The sequence below is a fragment of the Emys orbicularis genome, chromosome 4 (assembly GCF_028017835.1).
Source record: "Emys orbicularis isolate rEmyOrb1 chromosome 4, rEmyOrb1.hap1, whole genome shotgun sequence".
NCBI lineage: Eukaryota > Metazoa > Chordata > Testudines > Emydidae > Emys > Emys orbicularis.
In genome coordinates this window covers 71,266,421-71,292,828 of record NC_088686.1, presented here as the reverse complement: position 1 = coordinate 71,292,828, position 26,408 = coordinate 71,266,421, and the positions used below count along the sequence as shown (strand labels likewise).

Sequence of the window (26,408 nt, the reverse complement as noted above, 5' to 3'; positions counted from 1 at the left end):
AAGAAAATAAAGTTGTATTCAGTTGAAGGATTTAAAAAAAAAAAAAAAAGTCTATTCTTGCTCAGAAACCAGCCTAACCCCAGGAAATCAGAACGGACTCTGCTGGGCAACAGCACTGAAAGTAGCAGGTGTTCCTTTTCACTGTGTGAATTAATGTTGCACTCTTGCAATCTATTAGTCCAAGAACAAACTGGCTGTAAGTGCTAGAGTCCCTGACATCTGATCATGCTGAAAAAGACATGTGAAAAAATCTTTACTGGAGAAAACGCCTTAGTTTCCGAAAAGGTTGCAGAAGGGATGAAGACTAGGGAAGGTTAAAGGTTACCTGCAAAGTGAGGAGGGATAGGAAGGGGTTAAATGCCCTTTTTTGCTTTGTTATGATATATAAATAAGGCCTGTACAGAGTTTTGTCAGAGGGCAGTTGGTTGGTTGGTTGGTTTGTTTAAACATGTTAGAAACATGAAAGACACTATGGTGACTGATGTGATAACATCACAAATACTAAGATACTTAATGTTAAGCTTTGACAGGGGGAGGAATGTTAATCAGACCATTTAAAACTTTGGTTTATTTAACTCCAGACACTCATTCTGAGCTGGTCTTGTAGTAATAAAATAAAACTCACTATTCCCAGAGATATGCTGACATCAGGAATGGTTCAAGATGCTATTTTGCAGTGATAAGACTTCGCATTTGAAGCTGTTTATAAGTATCTACCAGCTATGTAAATTTCAACATCATTCAACACAAAAGGAAAAGCTTCTAAGGAAATGGAGGTAAACATTTAACCTCAGATATTATGAAGATTAAAAAAAAAAAAGCTATCAAATTGATTTTGAAAGAATCTACTTGTGTTCAGGGTGTTGATTAAATGGAATTAAACAAATCCACTAGACAAATGAAGGAAGTCTAGATTTGTTATCACAAGAAATTTTTAATATGGTTTGTGACAAGCAATATATCAAAGTTACCAACTCTCAAGCTTCATATTCTGAAACCAGACAACTCTCAGCAACAACAACAAAAAGTTGTGCACTGATAAACATAGGAGGCATATTGAAAATTTTTAATTAAATATGAAAACATGAGCTGTGTACATTATTTTTTCCCTAGAAAACACAGCAATTTCAAAAGTTTATCATAAAATATTTTCATGAAATGAGTGAACCAGCAAACACATGCACTTGCGTGTCTGACCCCCCCTCCCAAGATAAACATGATAAAGAGACATACGCAAATGGAAAAGTTAACAGTACAGGTGGCTTGCCTTTTTTTTTTTTTTTCGTTCTTTTTAATTTTTGTAAAGAAGAATGGAATGTAACACTGTGCTCGATTTCCTATGTCACAACACAAAACATTTGGTGCAATATTTTTAAATTTTCTCTTTGTTTTAATTTGATGGAGAAAAATACCTGTTTTTCTATAATAAAATATGTCTTTATTTTTAAATGTAACTTTTTTTTGCAGAAAATAATTTTGTAAACTGTCATTTCAAGGGCAAGGTAGACGGTCATTTCAATGTCCCCCTTATAAACATGATCTGTTATCTGAAGCAAAAATGGAGACACCAAATAAAAGGAGGCGGAGCAGAGGCAGCTTTGCATACAGAAAGAAGAGTGCGCCTGGACTGGAGAGGGGGTGGGGAGAAAGGAAGAGGTTAAAGGTCACTTTCGCCATAGAGCGCTGTGGAGAAGGACATATAGTCCAGGGCACCAGGTACAGCATCAGGCCCGCTGTATGGTGCCATCCTAGCAATGCAATATTCAGCTTGATCAGGAGGCAGTTCCCGTCGTAATTCATCCACAGTGATGTAGTTCTGCAAAAACAACAAGAGACCAAGCAAATTATTCTTTCCAGCAAATGGTGCTACTTCGAAAGTACTCTACAAATCACTTCCTGCTGCTCAGGGGGGCAGTGGGGCAACTGTGCTAGAGTTCAATTAAGAATACTGTATCCCATTGAAGGCACATTGGGTATGCAGGAAGGCAGAATGCAATACCCTGCCTAGTTGGAATTTGGCCAGGGACCAGCAATGGAAAGATAGATTATAGTGGGAGAAAAGCCCTGGAAGACCAGGAGTGGTTGTGTGGGAGAGCAGGGAGGTTGTCAGTGTCAGGCTGACTGCTGTCTTGCTGATGGTGTGGTTCTTGTTTAAGGTGAATGGGAAGAAGCAGAAATTGTTCATTACCTCCAGTCCCTCGTTAACAACCACTAAAAAGATGGGTGCCCTACTGCGCCCTATAAGTTGATTTTAAGGCTACAAAATGTGGCCTCAATGACTCATTCTCCAGAAAAGGGATGGCATCCACAAGACAACGAATTAGTTCCTACCGGTGCTGGTAAATTATAGCAGCACAGGCAGCAGACAACATTGTCTACCAAAGAATTTTTGTTTTTTCCATAGTTTTCTCCCTCCACTCTCCTTGCTTTTCCTACGTCCCACCTTTCCTAGGGACATTTTTCAAAAGGAAGTAAACCTCCAACTAGGTTTGGCTATTGGAAATGTAAACACACTGAAGCTAGTCTGGCCCATCACCAATTCACATTCTGGATATAAGGTAGCAGTTTGTTGAACATGAGCTAAGCAACAAGTTCTTTGTAGCTAACTGACTCATGGACAATTGTATTTGGAAGCATCTAAAAGATATTTAGGTGTCAGATTTTCTGTCCTTTGACTTCCTAATTCGTTCATTAAGTGTTCTGCTTTTATGTTCATGAATGGAGTTTGAGGGAGGATTACCTTCTTAGTGCAATGTGAATCAAAAAGTATTTTAGTATAAGATTTAAAACCAATTAATATTGATAATTATCCTTTTTTGGAAGTACACAGTAATCAAGTTTAAATTTAATACTCGATCACAAAACTACAGAAAACGTTATTTAAATCGTAATTTTCATCCTGTTGAAATAATTAGGAATTTACTACACAACTGTTGAGACAGGAGATATACTCTGATCAGAGAGAATGTGTAATAAAAGATGGATGAAACATGAGGTTTATACGTAGAGATTATAGTAAAATCATTAGCAAAACATGAAAAAAGTACTCAAATTAGGATAATTCATTAAAATCTGAGATTTCAGTTAACATGGTATTCCAATATTTTCACTACATACTGTCATATTTCAAAACAGATCACCAAAATTATTAGAAAATATTGGCATATATTAAGATTAAATTTATTTCATTAGCTAATTTAAGGAATTGCCAGTAATTTTATGCAAGAAAAATAAAAAAATATGATTTGTTGGTACATTCATTCCACTGATTAACCAAATCTAGAGAAGTTATAATCTATCCTGGTCCTGGGAGTTTTCCAGTCTATCATATAGTATTTGTAATAATACGGTTAAAAGGTGGATATTTGAAAATCATTTGTTAACTGATAGAAGTTATCCTCAAATCAGTGAAAATCTGATACTGATTACGTAAGACATAATTTACAATGACATGTAAGTGTGTCACATGTGGAAAAACTACTTGAACTTGTAGATGTCCAGTAATTCATCTTTTTCAAGATTAATCAAAACACAGTTGATCAGTACTGTGTTTGTTGAATTTAATCATGCACTTTAAAATAACCAACCAAAACCATAACTTTTGATTAGTTACTTTAGTATCATGGCTCCAAACCGTTTAAGTTAAGATAAGGTAATTGCTCTACTAATTTGTAGTTATTGTGTGTATAAGAAACATCAGCTGACATCAGTGATTGATATTGGTTCCTTTCCTGTCCATGACTTCAAACTTTTGTAGAAATGTGTTTTTACTTCAAGGTAGTAAACATTTTTGGCTCCAAGAAACACTTTTGTGTTGAAATATTAGCTACATTGGTTTCTTGTTTAATATTAACTTTTTGTGTTAGACATTTTCTATATCAGGGGTCAGCAACCTTCGAGAAGTGGTGTGCCAAGTCTTCATTTATTTACTGTAATTTAAGGTTTCAGTGCCAGTAATACATTTTACATTTACAGGGGCCAGCGGACGGAACCCCAGACTGGCAGCGGGTTGAGCGGGGCCGGCGGCTGGGACACCAGCTGGCAGGGGCCGGTGGACGGAACCCCAGATCGGCAGTGGGGGTGGCAGACGGAACCCCAGACTGGCAGTGGGCTGAGCGGCTCAGCCCGCTGCCAGCCTGGGGTTCCGTTCATCCAGGCAGACAGCGAGCTGAGCGGGGCCGGCGGCCAGGACCCCGGCTGGCAGCAGAATGCCCCTAAAAATCAGCTTGCGTGCCGCCTTTGGCACGCGTGCCACAGGTTGCCGACCCCTGTTCTATATTATTGCAGTTATATACTTAAAGCATATTTTAGTTCCACTGACTTCAGTAGAGGTCGGTGGGACTTAAGCATGTGTTAATGTGCTTTGCTAAATCAGGATCTCTGCAGGGTACATGAAGGTAAGAGCTATTGTTTGGCCTCTGAGCTGGTCAGGAGGCAGAGATTTACATATGACTGCAGAGTGTTTCATTGTTCACCTCTGAGGAATTATACTTCCTGTCTCTTCACATCCGTTCGGCCACTCCTGAGCCAGAGTTTTCTTTTTTATGTAAAAGTAGCATTAGTTTCCCTTCGAAAGTCTAAACTTACCTTGTCTCCAGCCAGGATCTTGAAGGAAGCCATGACCTGGTCAGCAGTATCAGTATCTGCTGTTTCCCGGGACATGAAGTCGATGAAGGCCTGGAATGTCACTACTCCCAAGCGGTTGGGATCTACAATGCTCATGATGCGGGCAAACTCTGCTTCTCCCTAGATAACAAGACAGTCAGCAACAGGTCAGACTATTGGTAAGAATGACCAGAATGTAAATCCAGTTCGCACAAATGATGGCATCTGGAAGGTGAAATAATGAGACTGGAATGTTTCTAAATGATCCCAATCTCATGGCTAAGAAAATAAAGCTATGGAAGACACTTCAAATCAATCTCACAAACACATTCACCAACAAGCTTTCCTAGCTGATTTTTTTTTTTTAATGTTCATTTTCCCTTTGGAGTTAGGTATTTTCAACAGTGCTCTGGAACAATGCCATCCTAGTCCCACAAAACTGCTACCCTACATTAGCTGTCAAAGCAGAACAGAGCAGTAGTCTTTCTAGTTTAGTATCATGTCGCCAACACAGGCTAATAGTATGGATGCTTCAAGATATAAAGGTACCTATAATGCACAGAATGATGCAATTCTATATCACAGGGCCCTCTGAAAATCAGATAATTTATTTAGGAGCCTAAACATGGATTCAGAACCTAATTTTGGGCAGCCAGATTTGAAATTGGCCTTAGTCTTTAATTTCTTCTCTGGAATCTCTTACTTCCCTTTTACTTCTCATCATACCTGTTGCCCTTCTCTAGGACCTTAATGGTTTTAAGCTCATCCTTACCAAAAAGGCATGAGAAATCAGAGACCTATATGCTTTGGAGAGGCCTGGCAGAGCAGCATCTCCAGGGTAGTGTCTTTAGACCCAGGGATTCTTTCACTGTACATTATTTTGACATGGAAGCTAAGACCTTATGCTTCTTAATTTTCTCTGTATCTAAGAGCATCTATTCTGATCTCTTGTACCATTTTTCCCCCCTGTATGAAGATTAAGAGGTAGATCCCAATCTCTGCCTGGGAGCAAGAGTGAAACCTTCAGGCAACTCAGTACAAATCAACATGAAACAGTAACACACATACACAATCTTTAAAGCATTTGGTCAAATGCTAACTGATGTGGCCTTGTACACCAGACTAAAGGTGTTTGGATTTATACTGCGCTGAGAAGTAGGTTACACTGGAAGATTGCTTTGCCTAACATTTGTGGCAGCAAGGTTATTAAGGGCATTATTTAAACTTCTTGTGTGATTCTCTTTTCCTCTTAGAGAAGATTAATACCAATATGTTTTGCCTGCAGAAGTTCTCCCCATTATGATTCTTCTGTCGACAAAGTCAGCCTAATGCTGTGTTGTCCTGAACGCTAATCTATTTACTGAGGAAAAAGCTATGAGAAAGCTACAAACAGGACTCTAACCTGCATGAACAGGCAGGAGCGGAGTGGAATAAAGGAGTATTTCACTGATCATAGTGGGAAGGGATAGGGCAGGAGAGGAAAGGGAGACAGCTACCAGGAAAGAATTCTAATTGCACTGTTTCTAGTCTAAGTATCTTTGGCTGGTTGGAAAAAGCTGATCTCACTAATGTTATCAATGGAGATTAAGATTTACACCTGCTGAAAGACCTGCTGCCACATTACCACTGAAAGCTTTACAAAGGGATATCAGGATCCTAGAGTCATAACTGGCGTTAGGAAGAAGCTTGAAGCAAGTACTCTTGTAGCACACCAGGTGTGGGGGGGACACAGTATATGAGACTAGAATGGATAGTCCGCTTTTGGGCACTAGAAGCTTAAAGGCTGAATTTTAGTTGGATTTATTTATAAATGGTAGTGTGTGTGTGTGTGTGTGTGTGTGTGTGTGTGTGTGTGTGTGTGTGTGTGTGTGTGTGTGTGTGTGTGTGTGTGTGTGTGTGTGTGTGTGTGTGTGTGTGTGCGCGTGCGCGCATTGAGAATTTAGGAAAAACACTTCCTGTATAAACAGTTTTATTTCAATATTTATTTGTAGCAACAGCATTCATTCATTCCTCAGGCTGTCATGAAGACTTTCATGGAATTCTACTGTTACTTATTGCTGGAGAGGTTACATGTTGCTGTATGCAAACAGTGAACACAGCAACACGAGCTGTGTTATCGCTTCTTCCAGTTTATAAGCCATGCAGTTTTCCAAATCAATTCTCACTCTACACAGATCAGAACTGGACATAACTCTCCCATTCTTCCCTCCAGCTAGAGCTGTAAGACAAAGATTTAAACGCACACATACACACAACCATTTCAACACTTAGTTTCCATTTCTGAGAGTCCTAGGAATTAAGGTAGCTTTTACCTTGATTCATTACAAATGTGTCCCCTTCCCCTTTGCAGAAGGTCATATGAATCATTGTGAACATGAGTGACAGAGGGCTCTACGTTACCATATTGTAACCCATGGAGATAAGGCAGGCTCTGAAATCTTCAGAATCCATCATGCCAGTCTTCTTCTACATGGAGCGATGCAAGGATGGAAGAAACCAAGAGAGAGAAAATGGAAACCAGTCGAGGAAGAGATGAACCCACAGGAGAGATTACAAAGAATGAATTTGGGAAAAGGGGACAGGAATTATTGGACAATGAAAAACAATACAATAAAGGTGGTTTGAAAAACCATGAAGAAGCAATGATTCAGTTGGAAATGAAATCGTTTTTATATAAGACACATATTGAATATTAAAAAAAAGAATGACGCATAATGATATCAAGTGAGACAAATACACAAAGAGAAGAAGACAGGGAAAGTTAAGTGAAACAAGTAAATGGAATAGGTAGATATAAAAAGAATTCTCCCAAGACAATAAACAAAGGTAATTAAAAGGGGTAGATATGAAAATTCATTAAGTAAAGAGAAAAGGTGGGATGGAACAGAGATACATGTACAGTTAAAACACGAGAACAACGACAGAAGGATTAAAACAAAAAAGAAAAGAAAGGAGAAAACTGTTATTTCCTCATAGTTCAACATCTCGCTGCATTCACCACTAGCATTCAGTACCTGTGCATCGTTTCCAATATCGTAACCCAAGCTGATGAGGCAGGCTTTGAATTCCTCAGGGCCAAGTGTGCCGGAGTGATCCTGGTTATGCGGTGTGCCAGGCAACAGGACATGCAGTGCCAGGGGGGTGGTAGTGTGGGGCAGGTAAAAGAGAGGTAAAGAAGAGATCAAGAGCAGGTGAAAAGACAACAAACAGGTGCACCATGCAGTGGATGAGGAGAGGAGAGAGATAGAGAAAGAATGACATGCAGATAAAAAGACAGGGAAGAAAAATAAAAAGTGCACAAAGTTAGATACCACAATGACATTTCAGGATGTGCTAAAAATGCTCTCAAAACAGTAGCTTCTCAGAGAACTTGATCACATCTTGACAGTGTTTGAACAAGAATTGTTAACACTAGCAAGCTTTAAAATCTACTTTTTCCAAATCAGTCCCTGAATTGCTATTCTTTTACCCAGTAATGCCAGAAGTCCTGCATTTCAACAGTAACCCAGAGTGCAGGGAAGCAGACAGACACAGTGGGTAGCAAACATTATCACCTTACTGTTCTTGCTATCAAAAGTCAGATGCCCCAATAAAGGGATAGGCTAGGGTAGGTATGCCGGGCAATGCTTCCGTGAAGCTTAGCTGGTGGAGTATCAGAGGGGTAGCCGTGTTAGTCTGAATCTGTAAAAAGCAACAGAGGGTCATGTGGCACCTTTAAGACTAACAGAAGTATTGGGAGCATAAGCTTTCGTGGGTAAGAACCTCACTTCTTCAGATGCAAGTAATGGAAATTTCCAGAGGCAGGTATAAATCAGTATGGAGATAACGAGGTTAGTTCAATCAGGGAGGGTGAGGTGCTCTGCTAGCAGTTGCCATCCACAGCCTCAGAAACCACCCTGACATTATCATCAAAGAGGCTGATAAATGAGGTGCTGTTGTCATCATGAACAGGTTTGACTACCAGAAGGAGGCTGCCAGACAACTCTCCAATACCAAATTCTACAGGCCACTTTCCTCAGATCCCACTGAGGAATACACTAAGAAACTGCACCATCTACTCAGGACACTCCCTACACTAACACAGGAACAAATCAACATACCCTTAGAGCCCCGACCGGGGTTATTCTATCTACTACCCAAGATCCCCAAACCTGGAAATCCTGGACGCCCCATCATCTCGGGCATTGGCACTCTCACTGAAGGACTGTCTGGATATGTGGACTCCCTACTCAGACCCTACGCCACCAGCACTCCCAGCTATCTCCGTGACACCACAGATTTCCTGAGAAAACTACAATGCATTGGTGACCTCCCAGAAAACACCATCCTAGCCACCATGGACACCATGGCTCTCTACACAAACATCCCACACACAGATGGAATACAAGCTGTCAGGAACAGTCTTCCTGATGATGACACAGCACAACTTGTTGCTGAGCTCTGTGACTTTATCCTCACACACAATTATTTCAAATTTGGTGACAATATATACCTCCAGACCAGTGGCACCGCTATGGGCACCCGCATGGCCCCACAATATGCCAACATTTTTATGACTGACCTGGAACAACGCTTCCTCAGCTCTCGTCCACTCATGCCCCTTCTCTACCTACGCTACATTGATGACATCTTCATCATCTGGACCCATGGGAAGGAGACCCTGGAAGAATTCCACCATGATTTCAACAGCTTCCACCCCACCATCAACCTCAGCCTGGACCAATCTACACGGGAGGTCCACTTCCTAGACACCACAGTACAAATAAGCGATGGCCACGTTAACACCACCCTGTACCGAAAACCCACTGACCGCTACGCCTACCTTCATGCCTCCAGCTTCCACCCCGGACACACCACACGATCCATCGTCTACAGCCAAGCGCTGAGGTACAACCGCATCTGCTCCAACCCCTCAGACAGAGACCAACACCTACAAGATCTTCACCAAGCATTCTCAAAACTACGATACCCACACAAGGAAATAAAGAAACAATTCAACAGAGCCAGACGTGTACCCAGAAGCCTCCTGCTACAAGACAGGCCCAAAAAAGAAACCAACAGAACTCCACTGGCCATCACCTACAGTCCTCAGCTTAAACCTCTCCAACGCATCCTCAGTGATCTACAACCCATCCTGGACAATGATCCCTCACTTTCACAGACCTTGGGAGGCAGGCCAGTCCTCGCCCACAGACAACCCGCCAACCTTAAGCATATTCTCACCAGCAACCACGCACCGCACCAGAACAACTCTAACTCAGGAACCAACCCATGCAACAAACTTCGATGCCAACTCTGCCCACATATCTACACCAGCAACACCATCACAGGACCTAACCAGATCAGCTACAATATCACCGGCTCATTCACCTGCACGTCCACCAATGTTATATATGCCATCATGTGCCAGCAAAGCCCCTCTGCTATGTACATTGGCCAAACTGGACAGTCACTACGCAAGAGGATAAATGGACACAAGTCAGATATCAGGAATGGCAATATACAAAAACCTGTAGGAGAACACTTCAACCTCCCTGGCCACACAATAGCAGATGTAAAGGTAGCCATCTTACAGCAAAAAAACTTCAGGACCAGACTCCAAAGAGAAACTGCTGAGCTCCAGTTCATTTGCAAATGTGACACCATCAGATCAGGATTAAACAAAGACTGTGAATGGCTATCCAACTACAGAAGCAGTTTCTCCTCCCTTGGTGTTCACACCTCAGTTACTAGCAGAGCACCTCACCCTCCCTGATTGAACTAACCTCGTTATCTCCATACTGATTTATACCTGCCTCTGGAAATTTCCATTACTTGCATCTGAAGAAGTGAGGTTCTTACCCACGAAAGCTTATGCTCCCAATACTTCTGTTAGTCTTAAAGGTGCCACAGGACCCTCTGTTGCTTTTTAGCTGGTGGAGTATCTTGTGTACTCCTGAACAGTCCTGGCATCCCAAGAACACATCAGGAAAAAACAGCTGAAGCTCAGGGAAGTGCTGCCACCCCTGTATTTCTGAGCTCTGTATATGAAAGCAGAGCTGTGACTGGCTGAGCTCTCTGAAGTGCTCCACCCTTAAAATAGCACCCCTGGCTTTATATAGCCACTAGCTTTGCTATTACACAGAGGGATGCACCAACGATGGAGACAATATTCATTTATCACACCCCCTTTCCTCTGTGTTTTGAGAGGACCCCATGGTAAACATGAACTTCCTCACAAGAGAGCCTACTGGAGGCCAGTCACAAAGCCCAGCAGAACATTTCACGACAGCTGCACTTCTTTTGGCTCAGAATCCCCAAACACTGTGGGGTGGGAAGTGTTCATCACCAAGAGTTACACACAAAATTGAGAATCCCAATTTGAAAAGCAGAACTTAGCTGCAAGGCAGCACTGCCTGCAGTCATCATCATTTTGACATGCCACACTGGCAGGAGAAGGAAACTCAGGGTAGGTGTGCGGGGCTAGCTTCAGCTGACTCCCTCTTTCAGAAAAAGAGTCAATTTTTTCAGTTTGGTGTTTAAATCAGTATTAAAGCTTCCCAACAGAAGAAATAATTGAGGATGAGGCAACCATATTTTCCATGTTACCAATGTAACCTCCCCTCTCTTGCATCTTGTATGTAAATGGAAGGCCTGTTTATGTGAATGGAAATCTAGGATGTACAGGGTACACTGGGGAACACTAGAAAGAAGAGAGGGGGTCATTACCTGAATGCACCTTCAACAATGCGAGAGGAGTTAGGATGGCCTTATTTGGCCATCTGGAGATGGCTTCTTCTTGAAATTAGACTGCAGTAATGGGATATAGCTTGAGACCACTCAGAAACTGAAGCTAGCATAGAATGCTGTGACAGGCTTAGCAAGTGTCAGGCACATATGTTTGCACCACTGCTCTGGGATCTGTATTGGTTGCCAGTAGGTCTATGGGTGGCATTCAAGGTGTTAGCATGGAACCTACAGAACCCTAAATGGTTTTGGACTTGGGAGTGCCTCTCTCCGGGTGGCAGTGTGGCTGTTCAGATTCATGGAAGCACGCCAGCTGATCTCCCCTAGATGCAAGTGAGAGAGCTGCTAGCAGGATGATGGTTGAGTTTATTATGGGCTTATTTTATTATTGTGTTTGCTGGTGGCTCTGTATTTATTTATGTTTTGTTATACTGTATGTAGCACTTATGTGAGGGACCTCCAGAGGAGAGGGGATGGGTGCCTACAGAGTTTTATAAATCCAATACTCAGTCACTATGTGGAAACCCTCTTGAGGGATGGGGAGTAAGAGGTGGGGAGAATAATCCATTTTCTAAATATGCTGGCAGACTTTCCCGAGTCTTAGCTCAGTCAGGAAACTTGCATTCCAGACAAACTTCCTGTCTCAGCATGACAAATAGACTAGCCTAATGTGGACAGGATTACCTGACAATCTCCACAGGGCTGTCGGCTCACGAGACCTGGTCCTCTAAGCACAAGAATGAAAAGTCTACTATGTGGATAGTTCTACTACAGGGGCTGTTTGGTTTCTAATGCTATGCCAAGCCTATGAAGAAGCAGGTGGCCCACTGAGCTCCAGGGGGCACAGACTTACCCTGTCAAAATGGTTAAAGGAGGCCCGGAATTCATTCATCTGCTCCTGGCTGATTCCTTTGGCATCACGGGTCAGAATCTGATTTTCCACTTCATTGATGGTTCTAGCAATTGTTGTAAGCAACTGCTCCCAGCCCACTCGGATATGCTGAAGAAGAAAGGACAAGACTTTTCTTTTAAAAAGTGGAACCTTCTGCATCTGGAGCCCTTGGTTCGACTGTGTTAATCATTACAAGTTAAGTGATCCTGATGGTCAGGGCCTGGGAAATCCACTTGCTCAGAAAACATCTCTCTCACCCTGGGCAAGTGCCATCAACTTCTTCAAAATCTGAACCTTCATTTAAAAAAAAAAATTAAAGGTCAGATTCTCATCTACACTAAGGCATTACATCAGCTTTAAGGTCACTTTACTCTGCCAGAGTGGTGTAAAGCAGCCTTAGAGTAAACAAGAATCAAGCCCAAAGTTTTTAGCTCTCAGTGATGCAGAAAACCTTTCAAATGTGAACTGAGTGTAAAGTGATGCACAGATGTCTTCCTAGGTCTGACACCCACTTCTCCAGTGCCTCTATTATAGCACAGCCAGATACAGTAATGAGAAGTGACCAGAGTCTGTTGCCAAAGTGAAACTGACGAATCTGGTTAATTTTAGTGTGCTGTTGCTTGGGAGAGTTTCCAGCAGCAGCACTGAAGCTATTAACTAGGGAGAAGGAGCAAAAGAATGGAGTCTGTGAAAGGCATGGATTAGCAGAGACATCTCACCATCCCCATATTCTTGTAGCACCCAGCAGGATGTAGAGGGGGAAGCAGAGAGAGAAAACTTCTGTTTTCAGATGATGGGAGAACTTGGCCAATTGCAGGGATCTCAGTCACTGTTCCTGGTTGGGGCCTCTAGGCACTGGTGCACCTTGGTCCCTCCTATTCTGTGCCTGTGGCAGATAATAGTCTAGCCTCCCAGGAGCCGTAATACTTTGGTCTAATTTTAGTTGTGGGTTCAGTGTGTGGACGCTGGGTGGTGCAGATGGCCTATGATACACAGGCCACCAGACTAGATGATGTGGTGGTCCCTTCTGGCCTTAAACCCCATGACTCTAAATTTATGAGACATCTACTAGCCAGAGATTGATACAGAAGATTAAGGCCCTCACTGCCCCCAAATAGAGTTCAGGGATCATACCCTGGTATGGATCCCAGCAGTCTGGCAAATGGTGGGGCACTCATCTGTGCATTGGCCCTGGACAATGGACCCCATATGTTTCATATCAGGCTATGGCTATTCGTACGTGTAGTCCTCTGGCTATTAAGTATCTGGCACAATTTCCCGGTCTATATATGAGTGGGTGGATGTGGAAGGAGAAGATTGATAGAATAAGTACGGAATAGCTATAAAGAGAGGAAAAGGAGAGAGAGACAATATAGGGGAGGAGGCAGAGAACTCAACAGAGAGAGAAAGGGAAATCAGGAAACACACTGAAGACAGCTCAAGCAAAGATGCACCATAAATAATTATAGGAAAGTGAAAAGAAGCCAAGAAAGGAAAGTCAATGCTAAAGAGAGAAATTTAGTGAGTAGAGCTGGTTGAATAGTATTTGGGGAATTTCTCCAGTATGTGTCAAACAATTTATTCAAAAATACGTTGTGGAACTCAACCAGCTCTATAGCTAGTCAATTACTAGTCAGCTAATACCAGTAAAGTTAATTGCATAATATATTCAGGTGTTATCTTTCTTCTGTTATTTGACCAGCCCTAGTAGTAAGTAACATTAAAAAAAAAAAAATCATTAGCTAGGGAGTTGATTTGCAATGTTACAATGAAATATGGAGCACAACAACAACACACAGCTGTCTTATTCCTTGAAACTCCAGGGGTCAGAGTGGGGACTGCCTGTATGTTGCATTCTTTCCCCTCACACATTGTGTGTCTTGTCTATTTAGATGTTAAATTGTTTGAGGCAAGAGTCTCTTGCTATATTTGTATAGACCCTAACACAGCAAGGTCCTGTTCCTGGTTGCGTTCTCTAGGTATTATCATAGTATAAATAACGCATAACATATCCACACCACCACCATCACTGGTATCTTCACCCTGGCTATTAGGTTGGCATTCAGCTATCAAGTAGCAGGCTAATAAGTGTCAGGTAAACACTGAAGATGCATTGGTGTTCTTAACTGGTCCCCATCTACCACCTGCTGAAGTTGCAAATACTCAGGGAGGACTCAGAACTGGATTAGCATACAGAGCTGCAGGTCTGAACTAAGGTGCACTGGCAGGGCACTGTGGGCGAAGCAGTGCTGTAAATTCCTCACTTTCCTGAGTGCGAAGTTTAGCCAAGGGTTTTGGAAAAGAATCTGGGTGATATGGGGATGCTCATCTTAACTAGGTCTGGCCAACACAGCTTAGGTTGTTTTGTATGCCTGGGCTAAAACACAGCAGGCTGAAGGCTTCTCCAGGCATTTACCTCCATGGTATAGTTGGTGTGCTTGTTGTCAAAGATGAGTGCCTCCTGAATCTGCTGGTGGTCTCCCTCCAGCTGGTCAATCTTTGGTTTATAATTAATAATGCTCTTCTCGTACTGCCGCAGGTGGTTGAGCTGGTCCTCCAGGGTCCCATGCATCTCTATGGAAATGCGGCCGATCTCCTGCATAAACAAACCCAAGGGAGTTGGGCCCATTAGAGGGACAAGCCTCAACACACACAGTATCTACCTATTCCCTGTATGGGATGAAATGCTTCAACAACAAGTCATATAGATCTGAGAGAATAGAATCTAGTTTTATGGCTTTAAAGAGAGGAGATAAACATATGAGGTCAGACCCCCATATGTTACAAACCACTGTAGCGCTATTGAAGTCAGTGGAACTACACCAGTTTACATCAGCTGAAGTTCTGGCTCACTGTCTTATGAGTAAGGTTACGATTTAGTCTCGGGTATTTTTAGTAAAAGTCATGGACAGGTCATGGGCAATAAACAAATATTCACAGCCCATGATCCATCCATGACTTATACTAAAAATACCTGTGATTAAATCTGGGGGAGGAGGAGGGGTGCTGCTGGGGGGGGGCACCTGGGGCCAGCCAGGGACCGCTGCCCGAGGCCCCCGTAGCAGCAGCTGGTGTGGCTGTCCCTGGGGCCACCTGAGCAGCTGGTCCCAGAGCCAGCTGCTTGGGCGGCTGGGGGGTCAGCCATCCTGGCCCCTGCAGGAGTCACGGAGGTCTTGGAAAGTAACGCAATCAGTGATTTCCACGACATCTATGACAGATACCGAGCCCTAGTTATGCAATTTCCTTTCCTCCCTAACCAGTTTGTGTGCTCACCACATCAGACACATGCTATACTCTCGCACTTTGTCACATATGCCAAGTCCCAGTCACCAGGCGCTCTGTGGAAAACCTCATCAACACCATCCTTTAAGTAAACTGATCAAGGGTAACTACTGAGTGAGGAGGTTTACCCTCCTTTACCTTTCACCTTCTGCCTCTTCCCACTAGGAAGAGGTAAAGACACCTGCTGCAGGACTGATCCCCACTAGCCTTGAAAAATAAGAAGTTTGAGAACAAGGGTCCTAGTCCCTGGTAGGCGTTGCTGAGCGTGACCTCTAAAATGAACACATCAGACCTTTGATTGTGCGTCCAACTAGGATGAGGCATATATTCCCACTTTGCAGGTGTAATTTGCACCTGAATTTTACACCTGGAAAATGAATTGTGGGTGCACGTCTTAGGAGGTCACTTCAAAGGCCATCATTCCACAAATCTACCCCTTGATGTCTATCAAGATCACCTAGGTCTAGGGATTAGCATGTGTGCAGGGTAATGGTGCCTTCCATGTTGGAAACAAACTGTTACCCCATATCATACAACTCCTCCTTCTCCATCACCAGTTAAACAATGGGAAATGTTTTAATACAGCCAGGACCTCATGCTTTCAGAAGACATGGGGACATGACATGAGGAGACTTATATAAAGCCATTTCTGTGCAAATCAGAAACTTGCCAGCAAAGGGGTAGTAGAGGATACATAAGAGATACATCTCTGTACTTGGACAAGGGTGGGGATTTGAAGATGACAGAAGATGGAAAAGCAATGATGCTGGGAACAGTTGGAGCTCAGAGGAGCAGCTGCATTATATGTTACCACCTCCAACTGTGCCACTTGGGTCACTGACCCAAAAATCAGTAACAACATTGGCGTTTCCTCAAGGCAGACAAGCAGCCTACACTGAGGGGATTCAATGAAGTGGAATCACTAGTTGGGCAACATCTGATGATAAAAGACGAAGGCATGGCTGATTGCTTTGCGAACCCTCTCAGTATGTCTATGGTAACAGTAATTTAAAGGACAGGGAATAGGCTGGCCAGCACTTTTCTTTTCCTCAGCTAGGAGAGAGATCAAGATGCTTTCCTCACACGGTATCTGCTGTCCTGCTTACTTCATGCTCTTTATCTCTGTGAGCCTTCTCTCGTGGCTTTTTTCTCCTCACATCTCTGCTTATCTAGCACTGACTCCCTTACTCCCTTCTTAAATGTCTTCCTTGAAGAGCCTCCCCCACCCCTTTCACCTCCTGCCATCAACACTAGCCTTCTTGTACTCTATCTTTAACTCTACTTACCTTAATTCAAATCTTAGCTAAAAAAGTTCTCCCTTAAAAATTCTTTCCTGCTGCTGTTTTACCACATAATTGTGTTTATTTTGTAGTGCATTTTGAAACAGATGGTATGAAAGTGGTTATACAAAATAAACTTCTGCTGTATTTGTGTAAAGCAAGCGAGAAACCCTTTGAATATATTCAAGTGCCAGCATCCCTTTCTCGAGGCCACATTTTTGTATTTGCTGCAAAGAGCGGGGAGAAAAAAGTACCATGCATCTGATTAGCCAGAGACAATCTCAGCACATACTATCCATTGATTTTCTGTGAAAGCCTCCCTTATTGAAGTATGAAAAGAGGATTGCCCAAAGGCTGAAGGAAGAGGCAATCCAGAATGCCCGCTGCAATTGTGGAGGAGAGGAAAAAAAGATTGTTTCAAAATTATTAAGATGCTACCTCCATCTTGGTTTGGATCCAGGGCCCAATGACATTAGCCTGTGCACCAAACTGTTTGCGGAGTCGTTCATTTTGTTGCTGGCGTGTGTGCTCTTCCATCAGGGCTTGATCCCTTCGGGGAACTAACTGCCGCACCTGTAGCAAAACATACCAAGGCACAGCATGCATTTCATGCATGGTAAGCTAGACACAATGCATTCAGAAACGGGGTGTGGACAAATAAGAAGTCATAAGCGTCTGGCCTGGGCTGGATGGCTTAGGGGATGGGCAACGGGACATGAAACCTGTCTTCTCTACAGACAATGTTAAATACAACCCAAGTTATACCTAACCCAAATAAGTGAACATCCCATGACTCTATGATGGCCTGTGTTAAATGAGTTGAAGGGCTCTGTTCAATTGCCATTTGCCCACAAAGACCATCACCACAACTGGTATTAGGGATAGCGTCTTTCATCAGCACAAGAAGGGAATAAAAGAAGATCCAAGTTCTCTTCTTTAACCTGCACATCGAAGCACACTAAGCCCCCACACGTGTGCTGGAAACAAATCATGCGAGACTAGCAGGGCCTGTGCTCTGAGGTGATACTGAGAATTCGGTCTCTCTGGTGTTTGGCTGGTGGGTCTTGTCACCTTCTGAGAATCTAACTGATCACCACATGTGGGGTCGGGAAGGAATTTTCCCACGAGGTCAGACTGGCAGTGATCTTGGAGCATTTCACCTTCCCTTGCAGCACGGAGTGCGGGTCACTTGCTGGAATTATCTGGGTATATCTCACTTAATCATTTCACTGCCATTGCAGGGGCCCTGGGGCATGTCAGTTCCTCCTATTCTTAGCCTGTGACCTGTAATAGTTTAGTCTGTAAGCTGTAATACTTCAGTTGTTGGGGTTAGTGTGTGAGCGCTAGGTGATGTTGGTGGCCTGTGATATACAGTAAGGCAAACTAGATGATCCGGTGGTCCCTTCTGGCCTTAAACTCTGTCTCTAGCTGAGCACTGTGCATTGGACAGGAGAACTCAGAAAGGGAATAATTCACTTCCTGGGGTGATAAAATAGGCTGAACATCTTCTCCCTTACAGAGAAAGTGCAAGGCTCCAAGCACTCACGTGGTCCCATTTGCCATTGATTTCCTGTGGGGTTATGGTAGTGTAGGGATTGGTTCCTGCCATGTTGACATGGTAGGTCTGGACAATCTTTGAGACTTCATTGTGGATCCCCAGGATGGCCTGTCGCTCCTTGTCGGCATCTGGCAAAGTGGCCTTGAACTGTTCATGGGCGGTGGTCAATCCCTGGAAAACAGAGGTGCAAGCAGAGGAGAGATAAGAGAATTAGGCAAAACACCACGTTAAGGTGTTACTGAAAATAGTGCAGTTTGGAAACTCCTCTGCCGCTACAGCAGAGCAATCAATCTCTGAGGGTGCAGAAAAGGCCATTCCACAGCAGGTAAAAGCCACTTTTATGGCACTCAAACATTTTTCAGACCTTCATAGTTAGATTAAAGCAGGCAGTTATGAGGCAAGTTATTTTTGCCGTGTTTAGTTGTATCCCATGTTGACTAGCTACAGAGATAACATCACAAAACCTGTCAAATACATCATGCTTTAGACTCTGGTGGGCTGATTTTCCCAGAGTGCTTGATCCCTGCAATGAGGGTTGTGAGCACTAAATGACTTTGGAAAAAAGAGATCAGACCACTAGTGTTACTTTATAGCAGCTGGGTGACTAACAGAGTGCTAGCACCAATAGCCATTAGTTTTCTCCAGGTAGGATTGTACCAGATCCACATCTAATATGGTTACAGTGGAATCAATAGAAGTAGGCCTAGTCTGTTCAGGGACCACAACTAGGTGAACATCTTCCAGCCCACAGAAATTGGTAAATTCCCATTGGCAAAGTGCTCCGTAGCTGGAAATGGCACTCTTTCCATGACCACAACTGGTCCTTTCTATTCCTCTTAATGCTGCGATTCCCAAACTGTAATCTAAGGTGGTCTGGGGAACACTTGCTGATCGTTTGTGGACAGTTGGCAAGTCACTTGGGCCTCGCTCATTTCCAGCCATTTCTAGGTCTGTAATTCCAGAGAGCATGGAAGCCTGTAAAAGAGGAGAAAGACCAGGGAAACAAGTGCAGGGGGAGAGGTGGCAAAGGGGACCAGGAAGCAGAGGCGCAGGGGCAGGGATAGAGAGGGGAAGAGGAAATGAAGAATGAAAGCAGAGTGTGTGACTGATAACCTACTTCCGTTATACACAGTTAAACACAGTAAATAATTTCCTATGTAAGCAACTGTTGTGGTGTTCACAGGAATGTAGTTCAAGTATGAATGGAAGGGGAGTTTAGTCCATGAAGTTACAAATGGGAGAAGGCGGTGTTCATAAAATGCACTCTCTATTCAGATTTGATCTACAGTATGGAAGAGTTAAAATAACTCATTGGTCTAGGACAGGGGTTCTCAAACTTCATTGCACCGCAACCGCCTTCTAACAACAAAAATTACTATACAGTCCCAGGAGGGGGGGACTGAAGCCTGAGCCGAAGGGCTTCAGCCCCAGACAGTGGGCTTTGGCCCAGGCAGTGGGGCTTGGGATTCAGCTTGGCCCTGGGCTTCAGCTTCAGCCCTGGGCCCCAGAAAGGCTAAGCCAGATCTGGCAAACCCATTAAAATGGGGTTGTGACCCACTTTGGGGTCCCAACCCATAGTTTGAGAACCGCTGGTCTAGAGGAAGCACTTTAGCAAACGGCAGGTCTCTAGTTCAGTAATAGGGCTCATGCTGTGTCAGTACCATTTATGACATCTCCACCCAGTAGCTCATGGTCACTGCTACTGCTACAGAGCCCACACCCAAAACGTCCACCAGCACTCTATGCATTCTCTCTCATGTGCAGTGTTGCTGTCAGACAGCCCCACAATGACCTAACCTGGAAGTGACAGTCTCCTAGCCTGATGGCGAACAAATCAGTTGCTACCATGAAGCAACAGCTGAACAGCAAGAAGAGCCCGTTTCTTCAGCTCAGCCAGCCTAATCCAAGCAAATACATGTACTGTCTGCTGTCTTCAGAAGTGCCAGAACACCATAAGCACACCACTTGCCATAATCAAGTGAAAAGTATTGTCTGATTGCACACAAACACATCTCAGGGGAAAGACTTGCATATACCTGGATCTCCTCTATGGTATGAACAATGAAGGTGTCCTGCAGATCCTCCATGGCCCCCTCCATCCAGTTATTGAAAGGGGCGGCTCGTTTTGCATATTCCAGGTATAGCTGGTCAATTGTCTCCAGCAGCTTCTCTGTCCTCTGGAATTCCCAAAAAGAAGAAAGGATTAGAGAAGAGTTACCGAACAGCACGCTTTGTAATTACCTAAGCAGAGCCTTCGTCTTGTGTTTATCTGCTCCCCCACTCCTTGCCATGGCCCTGCTCCCTGAGTGTTCTCAGAAGGAAGTGACTTTAAAAGTGTTCCTGAAATTAGGGTCTGGAACTGGAAAGACCGACTTCTTAAATATTTTTGATTTGCATATACTTAAATCAGCTACATGAACCATAACATTCTGTTATATAATCATGCCATTACACAAGATTGATTTTCCCTCTTCTTTTTACTTATTTATTTTTTTAAGAATAATCTTTTCAAAAGAGAGCTAAGTTATAAAATACAGGAATGCCAAGAAAATGTAACAGCTCACGTAATGCAGAGGTGCCAGATCTGGTGGTACAGCTAGGCTAGAAGTAAAAATATGACACTCGTTTACTAGTCTGGATACCCAAGCGTTGGGAAATAGTTTGAAGATCTGAAGCTTAATGCTAGTGTGCACTGCAGCTGGTGTGGGAATCCATGCTAGGAAAGGAGGCTGCTGGCTGTCCTGCATTTATGGCATCCTATTGATGAAACCATGGAGTGGTCCTAGAAGTTATCTCTAGGTCAGCAGCAAATGATGCAAGAGAGAAAGAGGGGACCATGTGTCTGTGTGAATCACACTCTTCAACTTCAAGTTTCTGATAAGCAAGGAACAACAGAGGGCCTGAAAGGTTCTCTCTGCTGGATGGCCTTGTAATCCCAAGGGCAAGTACTTGCAAGGTTTCAACCTTCTTCTGGAACAATGGGCAAGCATGGGGCTGGCGAGCTTCTGTTACAGTGGGTGCACAAGTTACACATGATCAATTTTCTGCAGTGGGGGAAGGAAGCATTGGTAGACTTCCACAAAACCATTTATCTAGGAGAGATCATAGGTATCACCCCTGTTTTGAACTTGCATCGTCCTCAGTGCATTGTGTTATCTGAATTGCATTGCCTTTGTTTAAATTGGATCATAAGCTCCTTGGGCCATGGGAATATCTTATAGAATAGGAAGTGAGATAACAGACTAGATTCCTGAGTGAGTGTAACACTTGATGGTGCTGGCAGTCAGCCTTGGAGAGTGAAACTCTCCAATATCCCCTGAGCAAGCCCAGCACAGTCAGCAGCAGTGCAAGATTCCTCCAGACCGCCAGGCCAATGTGACTCAAGATTGATCTTAGTGAGCATATCTTACCTCCAAGGCCTCTCTACGTTTCTGGGTCAAAGCACCCAGATTGTCCCATTGGTCACATATCTTCTGGCACCTGGCGTTGACACTTGGTGAGTCGTAATAATCCAGCTCACTAACAAGCAACAACAAAAATGGAAAAATTAAACAAAGACACCCAGGGAAGGAACAATCAACAATTCCCCATCAATCTCAGAGAACGGAAGTAATCAAAATACCCCCACCCCCTGTAATGAGGAGACTTAGAAACCAACAGTACCCAGCTTTGGAGTCATTGCGCATGATGTTACAGAGTGGTATCGTGTATCACATTCAGAATGCCGCTACATGGAGATTATAAAATAGAAAAGAACCCCACCATTGATTTCCCATGACTATTTTCCAATTAATGGTGCAGGTTGGGAAGATTTGGGCAAATGCGCTGGGAGAGAAAAGCTGAGACTTCAGTCCAAGTTGGGAGTTGGTGGTTTTCAAGTACACAGCCACGCCAAATGCATTCCACTTCAGAACACCATGCTGCCTAAATACCTACTTCTTGTATATAGGGAGAGGGGGCTGAGAAGGTCCTCATTGTGGATTCAAAGAGCGAGAAACCATGCTAATGGATGTAGAGTGCTGCAGGCACACTTTGGGCAATGAGGAACATACAGGAGCAGCTGAGGTGCACAGAACATTAACTTATTTAAAATAACCTCAGGATTAAAACGTGGATTGATTTGCCTTATCCCCTGCTCTAGAGCGCAATGCCTGCAATGCCCATACTCATGGGGCAATGTTCTGTAAGAGTGAGGAGACAGAGAAGAGCACACTCATCTCTCTCGGTCCTGCACTTAGCAGGAAAGGAAGAGAGTAGCTTGATGACACCCAGCCTGGGAAGTGCCTGGGGCAGGAGGCAGGCCACGCAGCAGAGAATCCTGAATGCCAGGTAGGATAATTGACTTGACTACTGAGTGAATACAACACTTGCAAGTGCTGGATAATGAAACTCTCCTATAGCCTCTGAACAAGCCCAGCAGAGACAGCAGCAGGGCAGGCTTCCTCCAGACCAGACTTCCTCCAGACCAGACAACCAACAGGTCTCAACCTTGACTTGTTAGAATAACTCCAGAAGGGAAGGGAGCTCAGCATCCATGCTCTGTTACTTGGCCCCTTTTCACTGAGGCTGCTAACAAAGAGCAATTGATGCCAATCCTGAGGTTGGTTTTTGGGATGTGCGCTGAGTCCTCTGTTCCCTCCTGCATTTCACACAGCTTGAAAGGGGAGGATCTCTTCCATCCCAGGACCAGGGCTCTCCAATCTCTCTCTCTGCTGCAGTCAGAGATTTAACTGCTTTGGGTGCTTGGCTAACATGCAGCATGCACTCTGGAAGTGGAGGATCACTTTAATTCCTATTGACTAGCTGGCCTTAGTTCTAATCTTCGCTCAAAGGGATTGAGAAGTAACTTGGCCCTCCTCCCCTTCTGAGGTACCTCCTGAATTAGACAAGCGGGCAATTCCTAAAATCTCTGCTGGTGAAGGACTGATCCAATAAGCCTAATCCTGTAAAGAAAACATCCCCCCAGCCCCCAAAATGCTGATGTTACCCCAGTCAGGCTGTTCAGGTCAAGATGGGGTGGATACTTATTCTTCAATATTAAAGAACTGAGCCAACACCAAGTTGTGCTGGTCCTTATGCAGCCCCAGCTAATTCTCTTCCTCACATGCTATTGACCAGCTCTTGCCTGCCTACAAACTGCCCTCAAACTGTGGCCACCACACACCCCAGCTTCCCCGACTGATGAGGCTCCACTTCCCTTGTGACCCCTGCGTCACCCCCTCCAGGAAGTAGAGCTGAAGTGCAGCATTCCAAGCAGGAGCAAGGGAAGGCAGTCAGAGAATTCAGTCTGTGCTGGGACCCACTGGCCCTGGAGTCAGTCAGGAGTGTAGACCGTGCTCTAGCTGCCAGGCCAGGCATATGGTGCAGGACTCCTGGAAGTGTGGAGCCTTATTCACCTGCATAGGCCCCAGGGACCTAACAACGGCACCTGCTTGAAATCATACAAGTCATCTCATACAAATCTGTGATTGATGGGTCCATCTCTACTCCCTGGCAGACGAAGCAGGGCTTGATATATGAGAGGGAGGGAAAAGGATTATAGGGTAGCTTCCTGGTTGCCCTTTCTAAGCTAGCAAGAAGAGAATAGAAACAACAACGACCACCACCAAAAAAGCTATTCCTCATCCTGAAAAACTGCAATAGCGCTACAGCAACTGTTCTGAAATCCAGCAGGAGCAGGAAGAGGACCAGGCTCTTTAGGGAAGAGTTAATGGCAGCACACTGAGGTGGAAGAGGGTGGGAAACCCCTTTCAGAATCAAGCATATGCTCCTATCTTACCACTACTAATCTTCCCCACAGAGAGCATTTCCTAACCTATACCTCTCTCGTGTTTCAACCCCTCCTGCCCCCGATCAGAGGACAGTGTCACTGGGATTTTCCTACATTCCTGCATTCTAAATCTTAACAGGGATTGTTTTATGATTGTGCTGGGCAGGACAGCAAAGCCGATTAGCCTTCAAGGTCCCCATTCTAGCTCCTAGAAAGGCAAATGCAGCAGGCGGCAGCCGTACTTGAGTTCTTGTGCAATAGCAGCAATCTGCTCCACACGGTCCTGGTGAGCAGCTAGGTCGCTCTCAAAGGCCTCATGTTTCTTCAGCAGGGCCTTGATCTCTGACAAGGTAGCAGTTTCATAATCCTTCTGCTGCAGCATTACCTCCTTACCTACAGAGGGAGCCAAAGGACAGGAGAATGAAACCAATAAATCGGCATGGATTCTTCATGCCCATGCTCAGGCCAACTAGCTTACACTCCAATGGTGGACCCACCACTACTCCAAATGTAACCCTTTGAACACTCCTGCAATCAAGACAGGCCAATTTGGAGATTCACACTTTTCAGTCTCAGACGAGTCTCTTGGATTGTAAGTATCAAGTGTGAACTGCCAACAGCGCTGCTCAACCAAGTGCTGTCAGTCACACTAGGACCCAGATTCAAGTCTCTAGCTTGGAAGAGGCCCTGGGGTTTTTTCGCCCTTCCTCTGCAGCATGGGGCACAGGTCACTTGCTGGAGGATTCTCTGCACCTTGAAGTCTTTAAACCACAAGTTGAGGACTTCAATAGCTCAGACATAGATCAGGGGTTTGTTACAGGAGTGGGTGGGTGAGATTCTGTGGCCTGCGTTGTGCAGGAGGTCAGACTAGACTGAAGATCATAATGGTCCCTTCTGACCTTAAAGTGTATGAGCCTATGTGGCCACAAGGGGGAGATGGCTACATAATCAGAATGTGGCCACACTAATATATTTTAGTTAGAGAATATATTTTATGGAACATAGTCGTAACCACACTGCCAGAGAGGTTCCGGAAGGGTAATGAAGCAGGTTTTATATATATTTCAGGCATAATACCAAAAGCATATATTTGCCACAGGCCAACCAGTAGTTTTCCAGCTCAGAAGATAGAGATGTACTGACACTCATGCTCTATATGGTGGCCATTCTGACTATATTATTTGTTTGTAGAAGACTTAATTCAATGGGGCCCTGAATATAGTCCTTAGGTGCTACTTCATTATGTTATTATTTTCCTAGACCTGAATCTCTTCTCAATACTAACATTCAAATTATTTTTTCTCCTTAAAAATGTGAGTGGAGTTGGTGCTCATGAAAGTCTCTCTCTCTCTCTCTCTCACACACACACAACTGGTGTGAGCCAAGCAACAGCTTTGCCAGCTGCAATAAGCACCTCCCTCCAGCTCTGCCAATTGATCTACATTTCCACATGCAGCACTCTCCTACAGTCTTGGACCTATCCAGTTTAGTATAGATTAGAGCCATATGATTTATTTATTAATTATTATTATTGGCAAATAGTAAATTAGCTGAAAATGCATTTTTCAGGCCACCAAAACCATTCACAAATTCAGGCTGAATTCAACAAATACCTTCAGCTGAAAAAAAAATATTTTAGAAACATTTCAACATTTTGTTTCAACTTTTCTTTTCAAAGTGACACTTTCAAAATGAAATGTCAATCCAAATCAACATTTTGTTTAGAAACTGCCCCTTTGGATCGACATTCAAAGTATTTTGTTTGATTTAAATTAACATTTCTCTGTTTTTTTCTCTCCCCTTCTCCCTCCCCCCCAGAAAAAAAAGAATACATTCAGTTTCAATTCAAAACTAACCAAAAAATTATCAGTTTGACTACTGAACCAATTATTTGCTCAGCTCTAATCTAGATGTGAAAGACCAGTACAATCACTCCCGTGACACCCAGGGCTCTATCTTCAGATAGGCAATGGCATGTTTTCAGAAGCAAAATGCTTTCAGAAGGAAGCATTAGGATTGGCATTACCATCTGTCCAGGACTCGTGAATGGAAGCTTTCTGCCGGAACTTCTCAGCCAGGTGGTCCAGCCTCTCTAGCCTTCGGATCTCATTCAACAGCCATTCCTCATAGCCCTTCTCAGCCTGCTCTAGGCCTCCCCATGCATTGTTTATGTCCTGCAGTGATGTAAAAGGTACAGCAGCATGAGAGGAAGGAATTAGTTCAGAAGATTGGGAATGTTCTTCAGCATCATGCTTTGAGCATTCATCCAAGCGGGCCATAGGCTTCTAATCACTC

The 26,408-nt window shown here is 43.9% G+C and overlaps 1 protein-coding gene across 3 annotated transcripts in view; it reads right to left on the bottom strand.

Annotated features, from left to right (window-relative positions):
- Positions 1-1,043: 1,043 nt before the first annotated feature.
- ACTN1 (actinin alpha 1) overlaps positions 1,044-26,408 on the bottom strand; it is a 141,020-nt gene continuing 115,655 nt past the window's right edge. Inside the window, exons 11-22 of one of the 3 annotated variants that reach the window (XM_065404027.1) lie at positions 26,140-26,287; positions 24,356-24,506; positions 21,754-21,862; positions 20,380-20,520; positions 18,332-18,514; positions 17,224-17,358; positions 14,640-14,819; positions 12,185-12,331; positions 7,620-7,700; positions 7,006-7,071; positions 4,588-4,746; positions 1,044-1,816 (exon numbers count right to left, since the gene is read on the bottom strand). In XM_065404027.1, coding sequence (XP_065260099.1) covers positions 1,658-1,816; positions 4,588-4,746; positions 7,006-7,071; positions 7,620-7,700; positions 12,185-12,331; positions 14,640-14,819; positions 17,224-17,358; positions 18,332-18,514; positions 20,380-20,520; positions 21,754-21,862; positions 24,356-24,506; positions 26,140-26,287 — 1,659 coding nt within the window. In that variant the 3' untranslated portion in view covers positions 1,044-1,657. The remainder of the gene's footprint in view (positions 1,817-4,587; positions 4,747-7,005; positions 7,072-7,619; positions 7,701-12,184; positions 12,332-14,639; positions 14,820-17,223; positions 17,359-18,331; positions 18,515-20,379; positions 20,521-21,753; positions 21,863-24,355; positions 24,507-26,139; positions 26,288-26,408) is intronic. The other 2 variants (XM_065404029.1, XM_065404030.1) reach the window with 2 other exon arrangements.